Source organism: Patagioenas fasciata, chromosome 1 (assembly GCF_037038585.1).
Source record: "Patagioenas fasciata isolate bPatFas1 chromosome 1, bPatFas1.hap1, whole genome shotgun sequence".
Lineage (NCBI taxonomy): Eukaryota > Metazoa > Chordata > Aves > Columbiformes > Columbidae > Patagioenas > Patagioenas fasciata.
Window position 1 is genome coordinate 188,513,538 of NC_092520.1, and position 26,563 is coordinate 188,540,100.

General features: G+C 41.4%; 1 protein-coding gene across 4 annotated transcripts in view; it reads left to right on the plus strand.

Moving 5' to 3' along the window:
- Positions 1 to 26,563, plus strand: part of MET (MET proto-oncogene, receptor tyrosine kinase) — a 91,729-nt gene that overhangs the window by 47,888 nt on the left and 17,278 nt on the right. For all 4 annotated transcript variants that reach the window (XM_065860144.2, XM_065860134.2, XM_065860154.2 and 1 more), the window contains 7 exons: positions 633 to 806; positions 6,804 to 6,964; positions 8,144 to 8,246; positions 8,460 to 8,596; positions 11,296 to 11,460; positions 12,318 to 12,417; positions 21,123 to 21,341. In XM_065860144.2, the coding sequence (XP_065716216.2) occupies positions 633 to 806; positions 6,804 to 6,964; positions 8,144 to 8,246; positions 8,460 to 8,596; positions 11,296 to 11,460; positions 12,318 to 12,417; positions 21,123 to 21,341 (1,059 nt within the window). The remainder of the gene's footprint in view (positions 1 to 632; positions 807 to 6,803; positions 6,965 to 8,143; positions 8,247 to 8,459; positions 8,597 to 11,295; positions 11,461 to 12,317; positions 12,418 to 21,122; positions 21,342 to 26,563) is intronic.

The following is a 26,563-nucleotide window of genomic DNA, read 5'->3' on the forward strand; positions in this document are numbered from 1 at the left end:
GAAGTATCGTGTCCTATATAGTAGCGTAATTATATAATAATTTTAATATTTTGACTAAAATTATCCATATATATTTATAGTGACCATTATCGTAACTATCCTGGTATTTTAAATACTATACATTTTAATTCATATTTTAGGTATAGTTTAGGTTTTTTGGTGATGGGTGTTAAAAAACAAGTACATGGGCAGTCATGTGCTGTAAGTGTGTCAGATATTAATGCAGCCTCGCCAAAGTTGAAATAGCCCTCATGCCTATTTTTACAAATGTATGAACTAAGACATACTGAGGTACACTGTTTTGTTCCAAGAACTGGTGCAGAATTGGGAGGAGCACGCTGCTGTTTTCTTTTTCCATCAGCAAAAAATGCTACCTCGCTGTAAACACCAGATGCTGGTAGTAACTGTATATAACATTAAGATGCCTTTAGGGTTTCTCCCAAGCGAATTTAAAATCATGTCAGTTAAATTACTTATAAGATCCTATAATTACTGAGCTAAAGAGAAGTCAAACTGCGGCTTGCACATCTGAAATCTGAGTAGCACTGCATCGTGTTGCATAAATAGAGGCTCTCCTTGCCGCTTAGTGCATGTATTAAAGGGATCTGTGCACCATGTCTTTGCATCAACAGATAACGAAGATCCCGCTGACGGGGCCGGGCTGCCACCACTTCAGGTCCTGCAGCCAGTGCCTGCTGGCTCCTGCCTTCATGCAGTGCGGCTGGTGCGGCCAGCAGTGCCTCAGGGCTGCCCAGTGCGCCGGCGGCACCTGGACCCAGGAGACCTGCTTGCCTAAAGTCTACGAGGTAAAACAGTGGATTTCTCACATTTATCTCTGAGGGAAGGATGCAGTTTGCACCCTGCGGACGTTTTCTGTATATTTTTATGCAATGATGATAAATGAAGTATCCGCTCCCCTCGACTTCCCTGTGTCTGTGGAGCCCCTGGCTGGATGCACGTACTCTGAATGCGGCAGGCTGAGGTGGTCATGGTGGACAGGTCTCTCTGATCATGCTGGCTTGCCAGGGGAGAGGCTCAGCTCAGCACAGCTCTCATGGTGGGGAAGCAACACGGGTCTGAGCCAGCCTGGCAGGAGTCTGATGGGCAAGGCCGGTCACAAAAAGGAGCACCCTTCCCCTCAGATCACTCTGGAAGGGAGGCAGTGCAGGAAAGCACTTCCCGCCCACAGCTGCCTCAGCCTGACACAACAGAGGAGATCACAGAATCACAGAATGTTAGGGAGTGGAAGGGACCCCAAAAGATCATCTAGTCCAATCACCCTGCCGGAGCAGGAACACCTAGATGAGGTTACACAGGAAGGCATCCAGGCAGGTTTTGAATGTCTCCAGAGAAGGAGACTCCACAACCCCCCTGAGCAGCCTGTTCTAGTGCTCTGTCACCCTTACTGAGAAGAAGTTTCTTCTTATATTTACGTGGAACCTTTTGTGTTCCAGTTTGAACCCATTGCCCCTTGTCTTATCATTGGTTGTCACCAAGAAGAGCCTGGCTCCATCCTCGTGACACTCACCCTTTATATATTTGTAAACATTAATAAGGTCACCCCTCAGTCTCCTCCAAGCTAAAGAGACCCAGCTCACTCAGCCTTTCCTCATAAGAGAGATGCTCCACTCCCTTGATCATCTTTGTTGCCCTGTGCTGGACTCTCTCCAGCAGATCCCTGTCCTTCTTGAACTGAGGGGCCCAGAACTGGACACAGTATTCCAGGTGTGGTCTCACCAGTCCTCATCAGTCCCCATGCTGGCTCCAGTGATGAAGGAAAGGGTGATGTTTACCTGCGGGGAAGAGTCCCTCTCTCCCCTACCTAAGCTCTGCAATAGTCCTGTCAGACAAAACACCACCCTGGGGGAGGTGTCTTTTTCCTAATGCCAGCGACCCCCCACACACCCCGTGGCTCCTTGTACCACTGGTCCGCTTGCCACCGAGGGGAACGAACCTGTAGCTGCAGCGTCCCGGGGACAAGGACAGTTGGAGGCTGCTGCCAGCCAGCTCAGGCCCATAAAGGGTGTGCAAGACTGAAACCGCACGGACGAGCAAAGAGCTGCACTGGCACGTTCCTGTTTTAATTTAGCTATGGTTGACGCAGGATTCGCACTGGCCGCCCATACGTGTAACTGAATCATCCCATGTGGAGTGTGACATTGCTGTGAAGGCAGAGGTTTGTAGGGCAGTTAACAGACTAGAAAACTGAGCGAAGGACAAGCGTAAAACTTTCTGGTAGCACTTATACCCATGTATTTTTGTTAGTGCATTCAAACTACACCGTGTAGTTAAAAATCCTTTTTCCTTTATGGGCATACAGCTTATAAACAGAGATGAAAATTTGACATGCTAAACTCTCAGGGAGTAAGCGAGACAAAAGGGGTTTTTGAATGAATAAGGTACTTCAACTGGGCAGATGATTTCATGTGCAATAACTTTTTAAGGAGTAGACAGGCAAAACTACTAAGAATCTAGAAACAGATCTAGAAAGACACGTTTATGGGTTTTTTTTCTTTTCCATATTTGCCTTTCACATACGTAATATAGGACTAACACAGACAAGTCAATGAACAAACAATGAAGCACTATAGAAATTAAACCCAAAATGGATGAAATGGTATGGAGGGGTATGTGTGTGGGTTTGCCTTGCCTTCTATTGCCATTTGCCTCTGGACAAAGGATATGTAAAAAACTGGCTAATGCAGAATGTGAGTAGTTTACTTTCCCTTTATACAAGAACATATTTATTTCAAAAAGGCTGTATTCGATGATCAAATAGGCCTTTCTAGCCTTAGTTTTTATGAGATTATGAATCACCAATTCAAAGGGGTGCACTGAGAATTGGTCCTGATACATTTTTATATACCTCTGCAGGCCCAAGCCACTCACCTACCCTGCACAGCTTGTTTTGTGTTTCCTAGAGCTCAGACACAAGTAGCATCCTTTAATGTTTTTTTTTTCTTGGTGAAACTTTCCAGTGGTGGCTGCATACTGCCATGCCTCCAAAAAGATTTCTAAGTCTCCGAACTGCTTAGTTTCTCATTTTCAGAGATGCTGAGCCTGTATAGCCCTCTTTAATTTCAATTATGAATGTGTGCACTCAGCAGTTTTAAGAACCGAGCACCTGTAGTCCATGTAGGCAGACATGCAGAGACTGAGAGGTATGTCCCCAAGGCCACCTCTGTGGTCCCTGTGAAGTCACGGGGAGGACTCATCCAGGGGAACACACCAGGGATGTGGGGTGCTGGGGCAGGTGTGGGGCTGGCTGGGTTCTCCCCTTCCCGCATGGCTCAGCCCTGCCTGCTCAGCACAAGTCCAGTCTAGCCCTGTAATGAATATGGATCTGTGGCAGTGATGGATCTTAAAGTGAATCTCGAATTACAGCATGCCCATGTTGGTAGAAGTTGCTTCTAGAAGGCTTGTAAGGAAAAAAAAATGCAGCTGAGTACTTAAATCCCTTTGGATTGCTAGCTGTTAAGACAGATTTTATGCTCTACCGGACCATGACGTTTAACATTATTACTGAAAAAAATATAAAACAGATTATTCATCATCTTCTGATCTGTCTTTAAATCCATATGCATAAAATATGAGAAACAAGCTTGTTTTGTTCCTAACAAACAGAGGATGACCTGCTTTGCATAGTATCTGAAATTCAGTCCGAAACCTCCCCCCTTAATATTTTGCAGCTTTGAGAGGGACAGATCACTTGAGATATGTCATACGATCTCTTTAACCTGAGGGGAACACAGAGCTTCTCCCAGGGTCTGGTCCAATGGATGTTAGCTAGCTAAGCCTTCGACAAAGTTTTCCCAGGTTATTACACAGAGTGATGTGCAATGGAAAAAATTTAAAATATATATATAATATATATATATATATTTTTTTTTTTCCTCTTGGGGGGATGGCAGAGAAGAAACCCAGCATTTTCCTGCGGAGTCCTACACATCCCTTGTCTCTCTGCCCCGCTTTAAGCGCATTACCTTGAAGTGGTGGGTGGTAGGGAGCTCTACCTGGGCACCCCCTACCACAGACAGGGCAGCGGAGCTGGCACCGGGACACGTCCCTCACAGCCCAGCTCCCACCCACACCTCACACCGTACCCTGCGCCATACACCTCTGCCAGCAACCAGGCATTTCATCAGCCTGGAGAAGCCATGCTGGAGGAAAGCTGGGGACTCAAGGGACTCTCCTCGGAGATCACTTGGTGCTGGAACAAATTGCAGGCATCTGCATGCAGAGTTCAGGTCAGGCTGAAAGGTGAACGGTGTAAAAGGAGAAATAAATTGGTCTCCCTTTTGATTCTTTGTTGTGGTTAAAAACCTGACATGGTTTGTTGTTGTTTTCAAAGGGAGCCATTTTGGCTGGCTTTTGTCTCAGATGTCTCAGGCCTTCTGCTGCCTGTTTAGATTGGAGGTTTTGCTGGAAATTTCACATGTGGCCAATACATGTTCTTGCCTCTTAATTAAAATGAATGGGCCATTGAAACTTTAATAAATAGATACCTTCTTCCAACAATTTATAAAGTATGGAAGTGGATACTAGCATAATGGCTGTCAGCATAAAAATGAAGGAAAAAACAATACTTTAAATTTTTCCAAAAAGAAAATGAAAAGTTAACTTTCTCTTTCTTAACTTGAAGTCCAGAGAGCAGCAGGGACAAGTAGAATGGCAGGTCTTACAGCAAGAATTGCTCCTTGTTATCAGTGGAGTTTCTTGGCTATAGAAAACTTTTGAATCCTGAATGTCATAGCATTTATAACTGATTTGGGTTTTGCTTACTTCCTGTTACTACCTGTATGATGTAGGCACACAGAAGATGCCAGCGTATACTTCAGTTCAAAGTCCAGGAGGTTTGCTTTTCATTCCTGTCAACTCCTCCAGGAACAAGTCTGGGAAACCATACTTGACTTGCAGAGGTTTCATCATACAGAACAAATGGAACAAAAATAAAGACGAGTAAAAACACTCTAGGGGAATTTCTGCAGAACTTAAATGCAAAAGTTTAAGATTTGGTTAATTTTTTGCTATCTACTCAGAGGTCTTGCCTCCTAAATATGCTGGCAGAATGTAGTAAAATACTTTTACTCTCCCTCAGTTAAGGCACATGGGCTGCTATCACAAGTCTCTTTTGGCAGACAAGATCAGTCAAAACCAGTTAAGTGCCCTTGTTTGTTTTGTTTTTTTTTTTCCTCTATGGGTTTGTGAAGCCTGATTTTAGCGCCCTGACTTTGCTAACTTATGGATTAATTTCAAACTCTTAAAACCCCACACGTCAATGCATTATTGTACAAAACATCGAGACATCCTGTACACTCACTGAGTAATTTCAGTTTCTGCTGGGGTTTTGTTACTCCAAAAATAGATTGTGTGCTGAGATATCAAGTAGAGTGGAAAACTAGGATCTGAAATCAATCCAGATTTCGAAGAACAGAAAAAAAAAGGGGGAGAAAGTTAAACTTGGGAATAGCACAGACCCCCTGGGGCACAGCACTGCTCTATGCTCTTAGCTGCAGTGTGGTATGTCAGGAGCATCACTCCTTTTTTATGGGATGTGTGTAAAAGTGCTGTTCCTGTACAGGTTCCCTCTTTGCTCATTGAGAATTGATTGAAAGCTCATTAAAACAGGAATGATTCCTGGCTTCAGTGCATTTTAGATCAGACTCTTTGTCTGTTTTCTAATGGGAGCAGTAAATTTCCCCATATAGAATATATGGTGTAATTCTTTGAAGTATTCTTCAGCTGCCTTTCTATCTACAATAGTTCATTTGTGAGAGTCTTGAAGTACAGCTACAAGAGAGTTGAAAAGAAATGTGCTGTCTTACTGGATTTCCAGATGAAATAATAGCCAAGTATCACTCAAACACTTTCCTTTCAGCTTGAAAACGAAGTCGGGTCCTTTTGAAAGGCACAGCTGTATTGCATTTTTAGGGGCAAAATTACTATCCCTAAAGCATTAAGTCTAAGATATTTAAGCACTATGACCGCAAATATAAATTCAGTCTTTCCTTCTCTGTTGTTTGTCCAGTGGTGCTGGTATGTTTGCAAAATTATGCAGTATTGTTAAAAGACCCCATAAACCCTGAACCAATGTCTTCTTGATTAATTTTTTTTTGGTGGCAGTACCAACGACTACTTTTACTGAGTTTTGTAAGACTTCTATAGTGTTCCTACATTTTTCCCACCATTGTTATATTTTACAGGACAATTTACAATATACAGAAAAAAAAAGCATTTCCTTTGTAGATTGTCTCTGTGTTTCTGAGGGGTAGTTTATTTTTAACTCGGAATTAGAGGTGACCAAATGTGAAAGATTTAAGGAAAGAATAGCAGAAGTCATGTTAACTTTATCACAGCCAACACGATATCGGATTATGGTGTCTTTGAAGCCACTTCACTCTGAACCTGACTTTCATCAAGCTGACAAAAAAATGGTCATTTTGGGGCTCTTTTGTGTTCGGCATTCAGCTTCTAACAAAATAAGTACATTGTATGTTTAACATGCCAGAAATAAGATGTGAAAGACAAGAACTGCAGGATTTAAAAGACTATTACAATGCACGGCTTGTTCAGCGCCCCTAAACACTATCTTTCAAAGCTTTCTAGTATAGGTTTTGTTATTTATTGCTTCTGTCAGAGAAAGCTCATAATGTGACAAATGAAAGGTGAAGAACAATTAAGATGAATGGTAGGACATAGTCTACCAGAAGAAATGTTTTTCTAAAATTATTTCTTTGCACATTCTTTAACTCAGTTTGAAATTCAAGAAAACCTGAAGTAACTAACACAATATTTTTTAACAGATTCTCCCAATCAGTGCTCCCTTAGAAGGCGGGACAAAACTGACATTGTGTGGATGGGACTTTGGATTCAGCAAAAGTAATAGATTTGAATTAAAAAATACAGTAGTCCATATTGGAGGGCAAATTTGTGCTCTGGAAGCAAAATCCAGCAACAAAAACAAGTAAGAAACCTAAAATGTTAATTTCTTTTTATACAGATGTTCTTTATCTGGTATGGATTTTTTTATAATATGAACATTCAGTCTATAAGTGTCATCTCCGATTCTGGAATTTCAAACAGGAAACAATCCCATGGTTTGATAAACTCCCCAAGAAAAAAGTGCTCAAAGTGGAGATCAAATAAATCTAGTTAATGCTGGTAGCTCCTGCAGCAGCTTTTTCTGGTTTGTCTGCAAAATGCTGTTCAACATCTGTGGGAGCTGGCAAGAACAAAAACTATTCAAAGGTTTGAAAAGAGGGCAGGTTCCTTTGGCCAGGATCCTGCTGGGCTCAGTTATGTCACCTCCGTCTTCCTGATCTCTGAAGCTGCTGGAGAGAAATGTGAGAAGATGCAGGCGTTTCGTCATCCAGAGCCTTGTGACCCTCAGCTGCACCTCTCCTCCTCCTCCTCAGAAATAAGTATTTGAGAGAGTGGAATAATGGCTTAAGTTTATGACAGAGGTTATTCCGGTTGCTATCTCAAAAAAAATAGGAACTTCAATGAATATCCTTTCTCAGTTCAAAGCATATGACTATCTGCTACCAAATAATGTGCAGATCATGGCACAGCTTCCCTATTCAAATACAGAGCAGCAAAAAGATCACCCTCCAGAAGTACTGAGCACTCTCCTAACTGCTATTCCGAACAGTCTTAATGCAAACAAAATGATTTAAGGAGATGAGCTCAAATATGAAACTGTGTAAATGTAATGTTGTACATTACAACATACTGCCATATAAGTTCAAGTTTGATTTTTGGTAATATTTAAATTTATACAAAAAACTTGTGTATATGATGCATTTTTTTTCTAATCCCGTTGTCTGCCAAACTTTGGCAGTAAAGGAAAATTCCAAAAACCAACTCAGCCATTGAATGGGAGGTATTTGTTTTCTCTAGCATGCTGCTTTTTTTCTGAAATGTTTTTGATATACTAAAACTATTTTCTCTGGCCAAGTATAGACACCACAGTGTTTGTATTTAGTATTAAAGAAGATGATGACCGTTCTTTTAGCTGTTATTTCTGAAATGTCCCTGACACGCGTAGATTGACAATTTGAGTTTGAAGTGGTTCTATTTAAATACAAAAAAGTCAAGCCAGAAAAAAAAAATGTAATCCCATCTTTTTCCTTGTTTTTCAAAGGCTGGAATGCACAGTCCCTGCTGCAAAAAATCCAAGTTTTAATATATCCAGTAGTGTTTCTGTTGGACATGGCAAAACATTATTCAATACATTTTCGTATGTGGTAAGCACTATGATTAAAACTTCATTGTCAAAATTAGCTTCAGTATCAACTGGAAGGAGACTCCTCATGAGTCCAATCCAGTATGGCAATTCTGTATTCCTGTTTGCTTTGTTATTTGTTCATGGAAATGCTAATGAATGTTTTAAGATTCTTCCTCTTAACATTTTGAAAATAATTTAACAACCCACTGTTCTTATTTTTAACCCCCCTCAGAATCCTATGATAACAAGTATCTCTCCTACCTATGGCCCCAAATCTGGAGGAACATTGCTAACGGTAGCTGGAAAATACTTAAACAGTGGAAAATCCAGAAGGATATTTGTTGGTGAGAAACCATGCACCTTGAAAAGGTAACGAACTTACTAAAAAGTGATGACTTAAGTATTGAAATGGCTTGATTAAAATGTCTTGGAGTAAAAAAAAAAAAAAAAAAACCTCAAATGTGCATTGCTCTCCTCTCCTCATGTTACATATCAGAGAATTGATACTGCAGTAAACCGTCAGTTCTGTATTACATCCTGAGTTTAGGATGTCTGGAAGGTTCCTAGAAAGGACTATGGTTCCCTAGAAGACTTATTTTGTAATGTCTTCATTAGCCTCATTAAGAGGTTGCATAGAGAAGTAGCAAATCAGCTTCTAATGGACTAGAAACTATCCATTTGCCATCACCAGCTCCCACACTCTCAGCCCTCTCGTATTAGCAAGAGCTGTTCGCATCTCAAATAGCTTTAATCACTATGAAGTTCATGCAAGAGCTCCCAGCAAGCATCCAGTGCGTGCAGGTTACCATTTCCTGATGGTTTGGTTGATGGAAACCTGACCAGCATGGGAATGCATATTCCATGCAGAGGAGCAGCTATTTCTGAGGTACTTATCAGTGAAGAGCCTCCAAACCAGAGGCAGCATCAGTTTGGGACTCTTCTTGGTATATATAAAATCGTTTTGAGGATTAAGCTGGAATTTCTTGTGGCTCTGTACTGCTTCCAGTAGGAGCTCAGTTAAGAATCTTTGACTTGCTCTGTGTGGAAATGCCTTCAATCCCAGGTGAATATAAATGCTAGATACCATGCACAGATTCTCTGCCATGGGCAGACAAGCATTCTCAATTTGGTAGCCATCCTTACCATGGTGCAAATCCTGCTTGGTCCTGTTTTTTAGGTAGAAGAGGGTGGCTCCAGAGTTGTCAGCTCTGTGGCCAAGGGCAGAATCTGGCCCACCGTGTTCCAGATATAGGATGTCCAGAAATTCCTCTAACTTTTGAGTCTCTCCTTGTGATACTGGAAAGTTGTAGTGGTGAAATGTCCCAATTGCAGAGAACATGAGGAAGCAGTAGCCTACTAGTTAACATCAGACTCAAAGTCAGGAGAGTTAAATTTTATTCTTTGCTGCTAAGTGATTTATTGTATGCTCTTGATCAAATCAGCTAAATGTGACTAAATCAAGAAGGGGTTTTAGGTATTCAAATAGGGTATTTAATCACTCCCAAGATCTTCAGCACTTATGTTCAGTTGCTACTTAATAGTTTAGGGTGGCATTTATTGATGTCCTCGTCTCATCTGGTCAACTAATGGACAAATATATAATCCTTCTGGGAATGATTAATTGCATGGGCACATAGTGATAGGACAAGGGGTAATGGCTTTAAATCAAAAGAGGGTAGGTTTAGATTAGATAAGAGGAAGAAATTCTTCACCATGAGGGTGGTGACGTACTGGTACAGGTTGCGCAGAGTTGTGGATGTCCCATCCCTGGAAGTGTTCAAAGCCAGGCTGGATGCAGCTTTGAGCAACCTGGTCTAGTGGAAGGTATCCCTGCCCATGGCAGGGGGGCTGGAACTGGATTTTTACTGAGAGGCATGAAATGACAGCCAGCTCAGAGGCAGACATCTGCTTTGGTCAGGTGGACCTCTAGGTTTTGAACCGTAGTTGGGGCTTGTTTGGTAAGCATCCCCAGCACCCCTCTTTCTCACCAGCTAAGTTGTCTGGAGACTTCTACACAGGTCTTGGCCAGTTTCTCAGGGCAGGTGTTTCTCTACCTAAATTGGCAGCTTTCCCCAGTTCCAAGGCCAGCTAGATCAAGGGTTTACTTTTTCCTTTAAAAGATGGTAAAAAGCTTCCAGGTATGTATGAACGAATCACCAACTCCTACAGCACACAGTGAACACCACCCTCCTGGAAAGCTTCAGAAATGGCAGCAAATGCCCCTTTTGTCTAATTCGGAGCCAATCCTTTGAGAATTGCCTCACCTGGAGGCCTCCTGGATGTAGCTGGGCCAGAATCCCTGAAACCAGCTGGTGAAGTTGCATTTGCTCCTCCAGTCAGTTGTCACCCTTACCTCTGATGTCCCCTGCTCCCTGTGGCCACAGATTGTGTGCTTCAGGCTTCAGGATCCCTCACCCCCCTGCTGCCTGCTCACCCACTGAGCTCAGTGTGGGAGGAGGACTTCCAGGGCCAAGCATGACAAAGCAAGAGAAAAGCAAATATCCCAGAGACTATGCCGCTGTGCTAAATTCAGCCAACTCTTCCTGAATTTTCAGCTTCTCCTTCCTTCTTCTTGCCCTTTGGCTGCCACTCAGCAGCACCTGTCCCCCAGGGCAGGATGTCCCTGGCATGCTGGTACCTCCCCCACCAGCACCTTTTCATGAGGTTAACACAGGGTAAATCCTGTGGGTTGGAAAGTGAAATATGTTATCCCTTGGTTACAGCAGAACAAGTCATTCTCCTTAAACTTGGAGTGTGCTGTCGTTCTCCAGGGTGGAAGCTGTCTTTGCTGGGTGCAGGGGCTGATGTGCCTGTCGCCAGCACTGGGGAAACACCTTCCATCAGGCAAGGGGCAAATCAACCAAATTAAGATGAATCTTGAACCTAAGAAGTGCTTTTGCTTTGTCTACCTCATGCCTTGCTTATTTGCTGCAATATATTCATCCAGTGGGGGAATCAGTGACATTTTTTTACAAGTGGATCCTTAGGGTTGGGGCTCACTAAAGGATGCTGTTTTAAAGCGAGTACATGTTTCATAATGCTGACAAGCAAGGCCTCTGTCCTTCCAGTGTAACAGGGAGCACGGTGGAGTGCTACACTCCGGCACAACGAATTCCTCAGGAATACCATGTGAGGGTGGGAATCGACGAAGCTATCAGAGATGCAAGCGGTCATTTCACATACAGAGAAGACCCCGTTGTTTTAAAAATTCATCCAGCCAAATCTTTTCTTAGGTGAGTAAAAGTTTCTTATAGAAATAAGGGAAGTAATGAATGAAAGAAGAACGGCTACACTGTACAGCAATCTATCAAAAGAAATTGCATTTTTATCTCTATCTGCCATGCCAATTGCTTCTATTATGGTGCAGTTGCAGAGGGCAGATCATTTCCTTTCAGAGGTGAAGGAGAAGGGGGAAGGGCACCTCTTTTCTTTAGGTGATTTAACTCCTACCTGCCGCTGAGCACACCTGTGGTGTCCTGCTGAGATACCTGCTCTACAGCTGTGTCTCCTGTACTGTGTCTGGACATTACACTGATTTGTGAGGAAAATCATTTAATGTGACAAGTCAGCAGCACTCAGGAGAGCAAATGGATTTTAGAATAGTCTAAATCCAGCGCTACATAAATATTATGAATATATATGTATGGTAGTATGTGTGTGTTTTTAAGTGACATATTTATGGTCTCAGTAGCTCTAATCCAAGCCATCTGCCTTTGCCAAAAAGATGTCAGCAGTAAAAAAGACACCTTTTGCAGCACCACTGAAAGCAATATGTTAAGTTAGTGAATGCTAAGTACAAGTATACACTCTCCTTTAAAATGTACACATTTGTTTTATATCCTGGCATACCACAATTTAAAAAATTAATTTTCTTCCCTTGTATTTGATGAGTTGTTATAGCAAGTGTAAAATATATTTTCCGTAAAAATAATCTCACTGCTCAGAGCTATGTATTTGCATTCACCCCATATATCCATAATTCTGGTTTTATGTTGTCATTTACTGTAAAATATAATTTGTAATTAAGATTATCATAGCAGATGTATAATTATCCTACTCATTTTTTTTTTTTTTTTTCAATTTTTCCTAGTGGTGGAAGTACAATCACAGCTCAGGGAATTAACTTGAACTCAGTGTGCTTTCCTCAGATGGTGATTACTGTACCTAAACTGGGAATGAACTTCTCTGTGGTGAGTCAGTCTTGGAGAAGGCAATCTGTTATCGCATCATCTTTGTGTGGTTAATGGCACAGCATTTTCAATCAAAATACTTTGATTTTTCTCTTGAAACTTCAGGGCTTCCACCGACATTTTGCTGTTTTCTGCACAGACTGTTTCCACTGCATAAGCAAAACTCAACAACAAATTTGAAATTACGCTCTTGGTAGAATAACAGTGTCTAAGGAACCTCTTCCAAAGAAATAAGGCTTTTACAGTATCTGATAACAAGATATTTATATTGCGATTTAAAAATGCAAATTCAGTGACTCAACACAGAACAATGCAATACAGGTATGTCAGATTACATGGCAAGTTCAAGTATTACTGTGATAGGTAGGAGAGATATTCAAATGGTGACTGTGGCTGTAAAAGGAAAATTGAACAAACATTAAAGAAGGAGGAAAAGTAAATATGTACAATAAAAAGTAAGTATCATTTTGAAGAATTTCGGATTGCCAAATTACCTATTGCAGTAAATCTCTCCTAATTTATCCAAGTTGAGCAACTAAGTCTTAAGAGTGGTTTGGGCTCTTGCAGTTGGGGACCTGTGCAGGAACAGAGGGTCAGTCAGGGATCTGAGCCTTCTTTTGTTACCTGAGTTGATAATACACAGTGTCTAAATCTAAGTAACGTTTTCAGATATGACCAGGTTATCTACTTTAATTTTTATAGGGCAAATATGAGTTGGTTAGATGATTGACTGGTTGTACTGGAACTGTTTCCTGTAAGCTTTTGCTTACACATTCGTTTTGCACCTTCAACATTTTCTTATCCTGTAACGTCTGTTTAGCCTAACTGAAGCTAAATTGACTTACACTCTTTATGACATGCTACATTGCTGCTCATATTCTCAGCTTATTTCTAATGATCATCATACACTATTTCCTGTATTGAATTCTAAGTATTAGACCTAGGTTTGCTCAAAGTATTTTAAATAGTATGTCTGCAAATTTACAGTCTTTTATAGCTTCAAGGTCATAATATTCTTCATGATCCTAATTTGTATAGTATTATGAGTGTTGAGACCTGAATTTCAGCTGGATGTAGTCGTGGCTTGTAATTTAATGAGTTCAAATTTTAATCTGAAAATCAGTGCCCCTGCGATGAAACACAATGTTCAGTGTTATCAAAAAGATACTTTATCCATGAGTTGGAAAGCAAAACATTTCAGTGAAATCAACCAAACTCAGAATTTGTTAGGTTTTCAGTAACGTAGGCATGATTATTTCTATGTACAAAAGATTTCCAAATTAAAGATCATTGCTGAAATCAGCTCTGTAGATTTTGCTTTGTGTGGATTCAAGCAGTCTCTTTTTGAAGCAAAGATCATTCACTTGCTTCCTCTCTTTCCCTGTGAGAATACGTGATGTTGTTTTTCTTCAAGCCCTGATTCTGCATACTTTGCTTGTCAAATATTAGGCACTTCCTCAGAATTTGAACAGATTTGAAAGGATCTGAAGTTTTAAAGAACTAAATCCACTGTTTAAAAGTAACCGGCAACTCCAGGCAATGAAGACTTTAGAGTTTACTCTCTCCCCCAAATACTGGGGAGCAGTCTTTCCCTTGGGGAGTGGTTTGCTGCCATCCTGCCTTTTAACCTTCTTTTGAAAAAAGACATGGACGTAGTCAGTCAGAATTATCTCCCATATTCTTTTGGTTTTCATACCTTGCAGTGTGTGGGATATTTGCCAACACACAAGAAGAGGCAGGTCTGACCCTCCTTTTCTATGAGCCTAGCTGTCCTCTGCCACTGCTGATCTCTGAGAAGCTGCCCCAGTATAAAAGCAGCTGTACACAAGTTCATTCTCCCTGCAGAAAGGGTGGAATATAACCTCAAACAGATTATAATTGAGTGTTTTATACTTTGACACTGCCCAAGCAATATATTTTGCTCTACTGAAATTAAAATCTTCTGGCACTCAGTGGCTTTCTCTGCCGTTGTGGCAGCCCACGTCTGCTTGCCATTTGTTCTGCCATTAGTCTTTACCTTGAGCTTATTTTTCAAGGAAGGATATTAGTTCTCAGGGAGAAGAGGAAGATTTATAAGTGGCAAAACAAGAGTGCACTGTGTAACAGAGGAAGTTGCTGGCAGAGGATGCCTATGGCTGCAGCCTGCCCTGTCCTGTGCAGGAGATTCTGGGCCTTATGCGTGAGTGATATGCCAAAAAAACAAGTTTTCATCCAGTCACTGCAAAAATAAACAACCATGAGGCGCTATTTCCAGCAGGGATCCAGAGCACTGGCACAACCAGCTGTGCCGTTTATAAATGAGAAAACAGGTTGTGGTCCTGAATAGACTGAACCCAGGCAAACAATACAGTACAACCCAAAATTCTCTAGGAGTCCTATAGCTGAGGTTATATATCTTTTTGCCTCCTTAGTTTGGGAGAGGAGAGCTGAGTCATTTTTTTTTTACTTCTTATTTAAGACCTTTTTCTTTTCAGTTTTCTCTCACCAGCCTCCTACAAGAAACTTCTTTTGTCAGCATTCAGAAACTTTGGCTCTTGGGAAAACCAAAGCCAGCACTGAAACACAACCCAAAGCATCAAAAGAAAGTACAGCTGGGAGGGACCACAAAGACCTGGCCTGGCCCGCTTCCCTGCAGCCAGACCACTGCCTGACGGATGTTTGTCTAGGCTGTTATTAAAGCTTCTTGTGAAAGAAATTTCCCAACCTTGCTTAAACAAGCTTTGGGGAGAGCTGCTCTACCTGCTTACCTAGTGGTTTGGAAAGACTTCTTTCTAATAATTAACCCAAATCCTAGCTGCTAATTAGCTATCTTCTTGTTTGACCCTCAGTGGACACAAACAACAGGTTACCAGTCTCTCCTGCTAATTTTACATATTTGCACTACATTATGATTCAGCCTTTCTCTCTTCCAGTTAAAACAAAGCAAACCGGTTCAAATTCTCCCAATAAGTTTATTCCCTAGAGCTCTGCTCATTATTTCTGCCACCTCCCAGACCCTCTCCCATTTGCCTAAAACTGATGGTGCCCAATTTAAAAGAGGTCTCACCTTCTCCTATCAGCTCTCTGTCTCCAGATCCTTAAATCACTCTCTCGGCATTAATTGTGGCCTAGAGCCGTGATGGAGTCACAGTGTGAGTGGAGGGTCACTTCTGTACGTAGCAGGAGCTGCTGGGGATGCTCTGCATCCCAAAGCCTCAGGGAGCAGAGCCAGCTGATGTGCCCTGGGGCATTTGATCTTCTCCGCTTGTTTCTTTCCATCCCAGTGGAAGAGATGAGCGGTACAACTGGTGTAAGAGTTTTTCCAGAACAAGTGCCCATAAGAAATGCAGTTTCATCAAGACTGAAAAATTCTGGGAGCAACATGGCAGTCTCCTATAGAAGAAATATTTAAGTTGAGCTTTTCAGTTCTAACATTTTAAGTTCAGTATTTCTGAACATTTTTCTTGTATAATGCAAAAATGCCTTGCTTCAACTTTATCACTTTCATTTCATATTTAGTTACATTTCCTTAAAATTATTCAATACTGTGTTCACACTACTTGTGTTTATGTTACAATCTATGTTAACGCTATCAAAATAATACATTTTGCCTTCTTTGAATTTGATATTTCAATGAATGTAAAAAATGTTCTAGTTGTTGAACCATATGTTTCAATACTTGCAGTGTGTTTCTTTTTAATTTCTATTTCATGAGTTCTTTTGACCATTTGTTCTGACAAGGAACAAAAAAAATATGGATTTACGCAGTGCTGCATAAATTCCCCAAAGCTCTAAATAATGCATAAGGATACACAAACCCTCTCACTTCTGCACACATGTCCAGTTCCTGTGTGAGGTGCACAAGGGGGGAAGCAGCTCTTTCCTTCCTTTCACTTTGCATTGTGCTTGTAAAAAAGCTTTGCACAGTTTGGAATAGTGTTTGATCAGGAGCCTGTTTACAAAATAAGTGTCTTCTAACCTCTGCTATAAGTCATGCTAAATGATTCTTCTGCTTCTGGAGCACTTGAGGCCAGTACTTTCTCTTTGAAAGCCTGTACTTTGCATTGATTCCCCAATAGTAAACAAGTGGTCATTCAGGGATTGTTTACTGTAGCATTTCTATTATTCTAACCATTAACTAATTTGGATCTATATTCCCTCTGTTTAATCTCTTCTAACCATGAGTGCCCCAATATATGCAACGTTGCCAAACTGCGGAGAAGCACCTTTTAATGCATCACCTTCAATAAATGACCCTGTAGCTATGCAAGATCATCTCTTTCCACAGACTTTTAATTCTCTCTTCAGTAAGTAGTCTCTTGAATGATCTTCAACATTTCTTAATTGCTCCCTGCTAGATGCCGTTTCCTGCTGTATTACAGGAGAATTTAAAAATACCATAAAGTTCCTTAAATGTTTACAAGTGCATGAAAAATCCATACTCATAATGCTCATCAAAATGCCTAGAATTCACCTGTGAAAGTCTACCTTAGGTTTATTACCTAATGACAGAAGAAATTGCCTAGAAACAGTGAATGTTGAGTGTGTGATTATCGAAGGTATTCCTGACTACCTATCTGAAGACACCGAGTTGGATCCTTTATCTGTGTTGACTCTGTGGCATAAAGCTGCCCAGAAGCCCAGCAAAGCATGGAGGAACCACTGGCTTTTCTGTCTGTGCTGATTCTGCATCTCATGCACATCTCCTGCAAAGGAAAGAGTGCAGCAGGGGGTGTCAGGGAAAAGCCCATGCTGTGAAATCACCAGGGTGCCAGGGATGTGGTGCTAGCAGGTACATCAACCATCCCAAGGCCAGCAAGTATTTTAGTTTCATGTTGTGCAAAGGACTGACACTGACACAGGAGAAGGAGAAGTTGTAGTCTACCTTCTGGTCCAATGATCTGATAGACTAGAAGTATCATCTCCCATGCCTTCATTTAAGAAGACAACTGGAATAAAAATGCTACCGATTCATTAGTGCCATGCATTGCACTACCTGAAATGGCAGCAAAAGCCAATGAGTTCTCTGAAAAATCCTCAAGATACCCTCCTTGAGTGCCACTGCTCAGTTTCTCACCTACACAAAAAAGCCTTCTGAGTAGGCTTCCCTCGAGTTGGACCTGAATTCTCATCTCTTTCTATTGAGAAATCATCCTTTGGCAAAGAAGGTTGGAGAGTCTCCTGGTCTGCTTTTAACCTCATTCATCTTTCATTACTCACTGGAACTCCAAAAGTTTACTTTTTATGAAAGGATAAATTGGCCCTTTTCTTCCTTCTGACTGCTACAGATCCTGTAATACACATCCAGCTGCCCCTCTCTTATCTGGGTCAGCTGCTGGGAGACCTCTGGAGCTCAGAGATCCTCCCTCATACTTTTTCTGTTGTTCTACCAGACAAAAAAATATTGAATTGGGCACCGAAGTTCAGATGCTGTAGGTCAGGTTTGAATTAATTGCCTCAAGGGTCGTATTTTACAAATGAAACAAGAATACATACCTTTAAGTCATGAGTCATATGCATTGTGCAATGGATTATTATTCCCTTTGGGGCATAGTATTTACTTATGCTTGTGAAATGTTCCATAATTTTTACATCTTTTCTTCTTATTGTCTTCAGATGTAGATTATAGTCACAAGAAGAAAGCAGGCTTAGCTTTTAAAGTGAATGTACTTTAAAGCCTAATTAAATAAAAGTTAAAGGTGCTGGGTGATAGGCAGTATCTTAATTGAGAAGGCAATAGATTGAATTAGGGTTTTTTTCTTGTAGATCTTCAATCCAATATTTCTTGAAAACTAAACCATCATATTCTTCAATTGCTAAAACCAATTTCAAGGTAAAAATGTCATGTCAAATCATGTACCAATAAGGGCATTGCAAATAAGATTTTTCTTGACCTTACCAATCAGTCACATTGCATCCCCTCCAAAGTGTATTATTAGATTTTTATCATTTTCTGAAAGCTTCCTCTTCAGAGACCAGCCTGATAAAGTAAAGTATCTGATTCTAATAGATAGCCACAAACAAAGTTATGAATACCACTGCTATTCATTTAAGGGACATCACTACTCTACAGTAGATAAAAAGTCTAATGAATTTACATTAATCAAATAAATATCATGATTATCTGAAACATATTTGGTTTTATAATTGTATATATTTTAGTAATCCCTTTTCAGAATCGACACAAAATGATAGATATCTTTACGAATATTCATGTATCATGGAAAAGTATGGCTTGATCATCCATTACACTAATGATTCATCTTATTATTACCATACTGATTCAAATGAATTTCTAGGTCCATGTGATATAACAAAGCCTGAGATATGGTCAAAGGTGTATAACAAGATATTCAAAAGAGGAAGAACAGCCTTAAACTGTAAGAAAAGGGAGCAAAAATCTGCTTTGTCTTGTGTCCCACAGATTATCTTGTTTTCATGGAGGATGCACAAATATTTCTGAATTTGTGCTAAGAATCTAAATGGGCCATTAGTTACACGGGTGCAAGTGCATCACTGAGACCCTCACCAAGCTGTTTAACTGAGTGCTGAACTCACAGCTGACAGACATGTAACCCTTGCAGTAGAGCTCTAAAACTCTAGTGCTCGGTTTCAGAGCCTTGAACATGTTTCTCGCATTCAAGATTTCACAATATTATGCACAGAAACATGAATTGCTCTGGTGATAAGAAAAAGTGCTGATTTGTAGACAGCTAATTTAATCCCACTTTTCAAGCTAATGTGGGTATATAACTGATGTCGCTTGAAAGGTTATGTCACTGATTTGAAAGAGCAAAATTACATTGCATTAATTTAGCATATTAGAGACAAACATAAACTAATTTCACAACTTCCTCAGGCAGCATTTTATAATCAGAACCAATTTAATTTGAAAAACAAAACAAAAGAATATATAATTTTTGGCCTTCTCTAGATGTGGAAAGGTATTCAACAGCACTGGTGATTTTCCAGGGAAAGTTCCTGTAGAACAAATGTAAGATTTATGATAACTACGAGCTAAGCCCCACTCTTACCAGGGCACATGTCAGCCACTCTATTTATATTAAAAAAAAGAAAAAAGTGTAATCTCTTCTGTCAGGGCATGGCGTACAGGGAACTACTTACAGAAGGTTTATATAGTCAGAAGAGAAATACTTCTGCAGGGCTGAAACAACTCTGTTTGTGCCAGAAGTCCTTCAACCATATCCACGGTAGGCAGCGCAAAAGGGAGGCACAGGGAAGGGAGTACACAAGACAATCACAAACAAGCCACTCTGCAGTTTGCATGATGCTGCCCGGCACCCACCTGCCTCCTGTCAGTGCCTGTGGATGTGCTGTTCACATTCTAATCAAATTACTTATGTAGAAACCTTCAGAGTCAAGAGAGAGAAGTCGACCCTTCTAGAGCACCGTTAATCTAATTCAAACTGTTGTCTAAAACAGATCAGACGAATCCCTCTTCTAGTTGACCTGTTTCCCTATGCTGACTGAGGGCAGTTCAGACGACTAACTCCAGTGCAGGTGTCTAGATAAAGGCTGAATGAATCCCATCTGCAAGGATTCCCATTATCCCTGCAAACTGCCCAAACTCCAGTTCAGATCAGGCTGCTTGCAAACCCTGCAAACCCCTGCTGTCCTTGCTTGCAACACAGTGATCCTTACAGGACAGACCTCTGTCTGTCTTCTTGTCCCACGAGTCCTGTGCCAAGGTGGTATGGGTTAGAGGGAAGCACCCTGAGCAGACATTTCACACTGGATCACACTCCTGCAGTACAAAGGAAGCCCTGCCAGGTCTTCTGGAGCACCAGCAGCTTTCCCCCAGGAGACACCTCTAGATCAGGCCCTCGCGAGGAACAACGGCAGAGTGAGGGCAAGCGCAGCTTCACACGCATTGTCAGGTGTCTCCTGTGCAACAATGAGGGGCAAACATCTCATCCCTGCTGGTCCAAGGAGTTACAGTGTGAAGTGTGTCCCACAGTCAACACTCTTAGGAGGGACTTGCATGACACCAGCAGACCCAAGCTCCAAATACCACATCTCCGGAGCCTTACACATACATTTTTTTGAAAGAAGATACACTTTGCTGAGCTTTCATGGCCCAGAACCCCATGGTGGTTTTTGCTTTTAAGTGCTTTCTCACAGGATCTGTAGTCTTTCTGGAAACATAGTGGCTTAGCTACACTGTACATAAATTGTGCTTTATTTTTGTCTTCCATTATTTCAGTCAGATTAGTTGGCCCCGTTTTTACCTTCTTTTTACCCTTGCTTTTGGCTTTGGTAACAAAAAAAGTAAGAGAAATCCATGTGGCAGTCACTCTGACGTAGGCTGGGTAAGCTGAATTATGGCTGCTTTGTGTCCCAGTACAGCTCAGTACATCAGAATAGCCTCCTGATAGTCCTTGGCTTTGGAAATCATTTTCCATTAATTATCTGCAAAATATTTACTTTAAAAGTGCTGTGAACAATCAGGCCAGGAAGCTTGTTTACTTGAACATTTCCTCTACAAGAGTGAAAACACCATTGACATAAAGATTTTAAAGTTTTCTCCCAGCTCTAAATAAACGTTGTGTAGCACTGATCAGGATTTCGCTTTGCTTAAAGAAGAACAAGACCTGTGGTGTTTATTTTTTCAATATATGTGTATTGTTATAGAACAGTTATGTTCTATGTTCAGTGACTTCCTATGCACGTACTTACTCAATTACCTCTTTCTTTCTTACCCACAGGCATGTAGCCACCGCTCCAGCTCAGAGATAATCTGCTGTACAACACCTTCACTGAAAGCCTTCGATCTCCAACCACCCTTTGTAACCAAAGTGTTCTTTATTTTTGATGGTGTCAGCTCTTTGTACTTTGATTTTGATTATGTAAATAATCCTGTATTTAAGCATTTTGAAAAGCCGGTGTTCATCTCAAGAGGCAACCAAAACATTCTGGAAATTAAGGTAAGAAATGTTGAAATACTTGTTTTCTATTATTCTGTTATTTCTATTATTGCAAGCGCACATCAGCAGTGCAGTGTGGAACAGACATTTTGATGAAATAAAGGAAACCCCAAGGAAGCACAGGCAGAGGGAGATGGAGAGCAGTGTGTTCAGTACTGCATTCATCCAAGCCCCCAGCTGTCACAACTTAGAAGATGCAGGGCAGTTGTTGGCATCAGGTGGGGTGGGAGAGGGGCTTTCCTCATCCACATGGGAGAACCATGCTGAGTCAGCCTCTGATTGTCACGAGCTGTGTCGCCAGTTCAGTATTAAACATGGCCATCAGCCCAGAACCTGCAGCGTGTGGTCTGCGCGAAAGTCCCAGATCTTATTGTCACAGGGCTCTGTGTCCTTCCTCACAAAAGATGCGGAGTTACCTTTAGAAAGTGGCCTAGCAGCTTTGGCTCTCTAGAGCTGAGGGAAACTCTGGCCTGTGTGCAAAGTCACTCATGAGGATCAGTCATCACTGTAGCCTAAATATTTACGGATCCATGAAAAATGCAAAGTTGATGCTGAGTGCTTGTTCAAAGAGCACTGAGCATGGCCTACACAGCACTGAGAAACATCTCTTAGGAATTCGGGGTCCTTGCGGGCACAGGCTGCTCTCTGCTAGAGTGCTGCAGAGAAAGTTAAATCCATTTTGCAAGAGTCTGATTTCCTGAAATCTAGTGCTTTTCTGAGTATCAAATAGGAATAGCATGAATACAGGTATTTCTAATTTATAATGAAAGTTTATGAAAATGTATTATTATGCACATGAGATTTATATAGAATATCTATAATTTATATTGAATATAATCTATAAAAAATGCTTTGCAGAAGAGAAACAGCCTTAATGCTTTGTGTAGCTGCTCCATAGCTCTGTAAGCCCGAACTCTTTTCCCCTTTGACAGCCATGAAAGCTTGAAGCCCTGAGGTCTTTCACTCCAAGATGGTCCAGCGGGCCAGCTCCTGAGCTGCAGCAAATCAGAGGGAGTTACCTCAGAGCCTCTGTGAGCCATGCTGCGTTCCAGTCAGCTCTCTTAATATTGTTCTGTCTCCACAAAGTGTTTTGTGAAAATTCCAAAGAATAATCAGCCTGATTTTTATTTCTTCAATTTTCTACTTGGAACTTGTGGCCGTACAATCACCCCTTCCTCAATGCAGAGCAATTTTCCTGTTCAGTTATGGAGAAATGTTAGAAAGAGTTCTGGTGTGCAGGTCAATGGAGAGCTGGGAATATAGAGCTGCTGCATGTCTCAGTGTTTTCCTGGTCATGCATATCAAATTACTGGAAAGAGGACTAATTTGAGAAGAATCATAGAATAACTTACATTGTAAGGAACCTCTGGAGGTCTTCATAGTCTAATGCCCTTGCTCAAAATAGGCCTATGTTAAAAATTAGGTCAGGTTGGCTATGGCCTTGTCTAGGTGAGTTTTGAAAATCTCCAAGAATTGAGATTTTTACAGCTTTAAAAAACACAGTTCCACTAGCCCTTTACTGTGCATCCTGGGCTTCAGCTCCCTTCCCAGCTCAGTGTCTCTCTGCTGTACCTCCTCCAGTTTGTCAGTGTCTCTTTTATTCTGTGGGGATCAAAATTCCACACAATTCTTCAGGCGTGGTCTCACAAGCCCTGAGCAGAGGAAAACAATCACCTTCGATCAACTGGCTTTGCTTCTGCTGCTGCTAGACTATGTGGTGAGCCTTCATCACTACAGTGGCACACTGCTGCCTCATATCTCTTCATTGTCGACAAGGACCACAGGTCCTTTTCTGTAGAGTATCTTTCTGCTTTGCTCTCCTTAGCCTGTCGTGGTGCATGGGGTTATTCCACTCCAGGTGCAGGACTTTATGAGGTTCATGTTGGCCCACTCCTCCAGCTTGCCACAGTCACGCTTAGCAGTGGTCCTGCCCCCCAGTGTACCAGTTATTTTCCTAAATTTGATGTAATCTCAAAGTGCATCCTGTCTCTTTGTCCAGTTTATTCATAAATATTTAGAGCAGTATTGGTCCCAGTTATCAGCCATTGAGGAATGCCACTTGTTAGACTTCTAACCTTTGAGCCAGTTTTTCACCTACCTTATGGTCCATCCACCCAGTCCATAACATCCCAATTTGTTTTCAATGCTATGAGAAACTCTGTTGCAAACCTTGCTAAAATCAAGGTAAGCATTGTCCAGTGCTTGCCCTTCATCTAGAGAACCAGTCATCTCTTCATAGAAGGCAAACAGGCTGCTCAGGCAAAATCCGCCCTTAGGAACATATGCTGGCTGTTTTCAGTTGCGTTATTGTTCTTCCTCTGTCTGGAAAAGCTTCCATGAGTACTTGATCCATAATCTTCCCAGGGAATGAGGTTAACGATTAGGTGGTTTGTAACTGTCTTCTTTTACTCTTGAACATTTTAGTCTCCCTGAAGGAGAAGTCCCTGGTGCTATTTATTGCTGGGAAGAAGCCATCCAGAAGAGAAAGGCTGGCTGAGGATTGTCCCACTGACAACTGACCAAAGTCACAATTTTGTAGCATTGATGTCACCTGTAGTCATGGCACCCAAGGCAGAGATGTCTACCTAAGGCTAATGCCCTGATTATTTCCTGGCAACCAACTGGAGAATAACATTAGTGAAAGCTGGCCTCCTAGAACAAAACATGAACAAGCACCAATTTAACATTTTCCTCTAAATAGAATTAGTTATAGTGGTATGCTTCTACCAAAACACTGAGGCAACTTTCAGAAACTATAGTCGGGAGCCAAAAGATCATTACAAGTCATGTTGGCAACACTTTTCCCTCACTCTGTACCCACATTCAAAAATACCCACACACAAGTTTACATGCCTCATGGTCATATTTTGTGCAGTAATTAAGCAAGCTCAGCATGAAATTAAATGGCAGCTTGCTTCAGTGAACAGTCTGTTCTACCAAACCAAAGTTCTTTTATCTTCTTCTTAATTAGTTTCAGAGGGGCGGAGGGAACTTTTATCACAAGTTTTTCAATCAAACTAATCTAGTGTGACATCTTTGGCTTTCATCAAATGACAGTGGGTACCAATTGAAGGGTTCTATTTGGTTTCCCCTGATGACCATAAGATGTTTTTGTGAGAAAATGTTACACATAAGAAAACATTAAGTCTTCTGTCTAAAACACAGGGAACTGTATGCCATGAGTGCCAGCCTTTCTTGTCTTCAGTCCCAGCCCTTTTGTCTTCCACACTACTGAGCCTCTCAAGGTCCCACATCGTCACTGTCTTCCTCTGCCAAGTATGTGTCTCTTTGAAGTCTCTCAGTGCCCATCATGCCCCAGTCAGAGGGGTCATGGCAGAGTGGCTTGAGGCACTTCCCTCCTTCAACAAGGTGAAGACGCCACTTTAGAAGTTCTCCTGTCTCCTGCCAGCTCAGGAAGATCTCAGGGCAGGAGAAATTCTGGTGTTTTGCTTTTGGGGATGACTCAAGACCTGAGTCTGCTCAAGAGGACAGAGTCTGCTTGCTGCCTCCTGCAGGAGCCACTGACCCAGACTTGCACAGTGGCCTGCTGATGGCCCAGTGTGGCCTAGCTGTGGGAAGAACAAACAACAACAACAAATAACCACCAAATAAGGAAAGAAACAACTTCTTACCTCAGTCTGCGCAGAGGCCTGGCCTGGTCAGGGGTTGTGCTCTTGCACCAAGCCGGTACGGGGTCTCTGTGCCTGCTTCCAGAGTGGGCCACTATGTGACTAAATCATATTTATAAATATAAATCGTCCACTAGAGAAACAAGTAGCACAATTGTCATTTCATGTTACACATCACGTCTGAGATCTTGGCTGTCCTCTGGCACATCTGCCCTAAAACTAAGAGTAGGACAAGACTTACTAAATTGCCTACTTTATTCCTAAGCCAGTACAACACATTCTTTAGAAGAGAATCTTAAGGAACTCGTCTATATATAGGTCACTCTATTTTCAGTCTTATTCCGCATTACATAGAAAATAGTATTTCTTTCAGTGTCTGATCCTAGAGAGTGCAATATGGAAACCCTGGTATTTCCGAGCAGGGTGAGGTGGAAGCTCTGCAGCTGCAGTCACTCCTCATTCTTCCCAAGTCAACCTGCTCTGCTTAGGAACCTAAAAATTGTCAGTATGATTTTTTTTTTATCCTTTGGGTAAGTATCAGTTTTGGTGGAGAAAAAATTGCAAGATTTCGTGTAGAAGAAAAAGTGAGGCCACTCACCCACATTCCCCAGGACAGAACATTTATCCTGGAGATTGAAGACCCACATTCAAGTCTCTTGAGGTACATCATTCAAAGGAAAGATTTGAACATGAATGGCTCACCATCTGCAGCAAGCCTCCACACTAATAATCAATAAACATTGAATATGTACTAATTAAAACTGAACAGAATGGCTCAAAGCAGACAGAAGATAGAGTGCAAAATGTACTTTTTTGGCCAGGAATTTAAAGCACTCACCTGAGGTCTGGCTTTGCCAGTCAAAAGATGACGTTAAACTCGCTCTCCTATATTTTTATTAACATTTTCCCACGGTTCAGTCCGATTCTGCAGCAGACCCAAAACATATTCCTAAGTAAGAACTTTTTGCCCCTCAGAATGTGATTCATGTTTTCTTCCCCATCTATGAGTTCTCTTACCAGTGTCACCCATGATGCCTACCTCCCTTCTCATAAGAAACTCCCAGATCCAGCCCACATGAACAACTTTTATTAGTGTTACTCCCCGCCCTCCCTTCTCCCCTTTTAGTCCCATTTGATATGCCTGTTCTTTCATCTTTAGATGGGCTGCACACAGGGTAGGGCAGCTGCTGAAATACTGATGCACTCCTGACCACAAAAGATCCTGAACTTGGCCTTTGGCCACTACTGTCATGATATCAGAAGGAATATTTCATCCAAGTCTAGGATGTGAAAGCGAGTTTTCTGAGAAGGGAGTGCACTTTTCATGCTGTCATCTTTATTACCAGGGTTTGTTCTTCTTTGGCCTACAGAATGTGCTTTTAACAGATTTGTGCATTTTAATGATTATAATTAATCAGTTCTTTTTGAAAGTTTCACTCCTGCTACCATAACCACTTGCAAAACAAAATGTTTGAGATGCCTTTAGTTTGTGGATAATATAATGCTAGTTTTGTGTAAACAGCATGATCACATAATGCTTCCTTTCTTGTGCATATTATGCAAAAATCTAAACAGAACCAACAGAATTTTTTC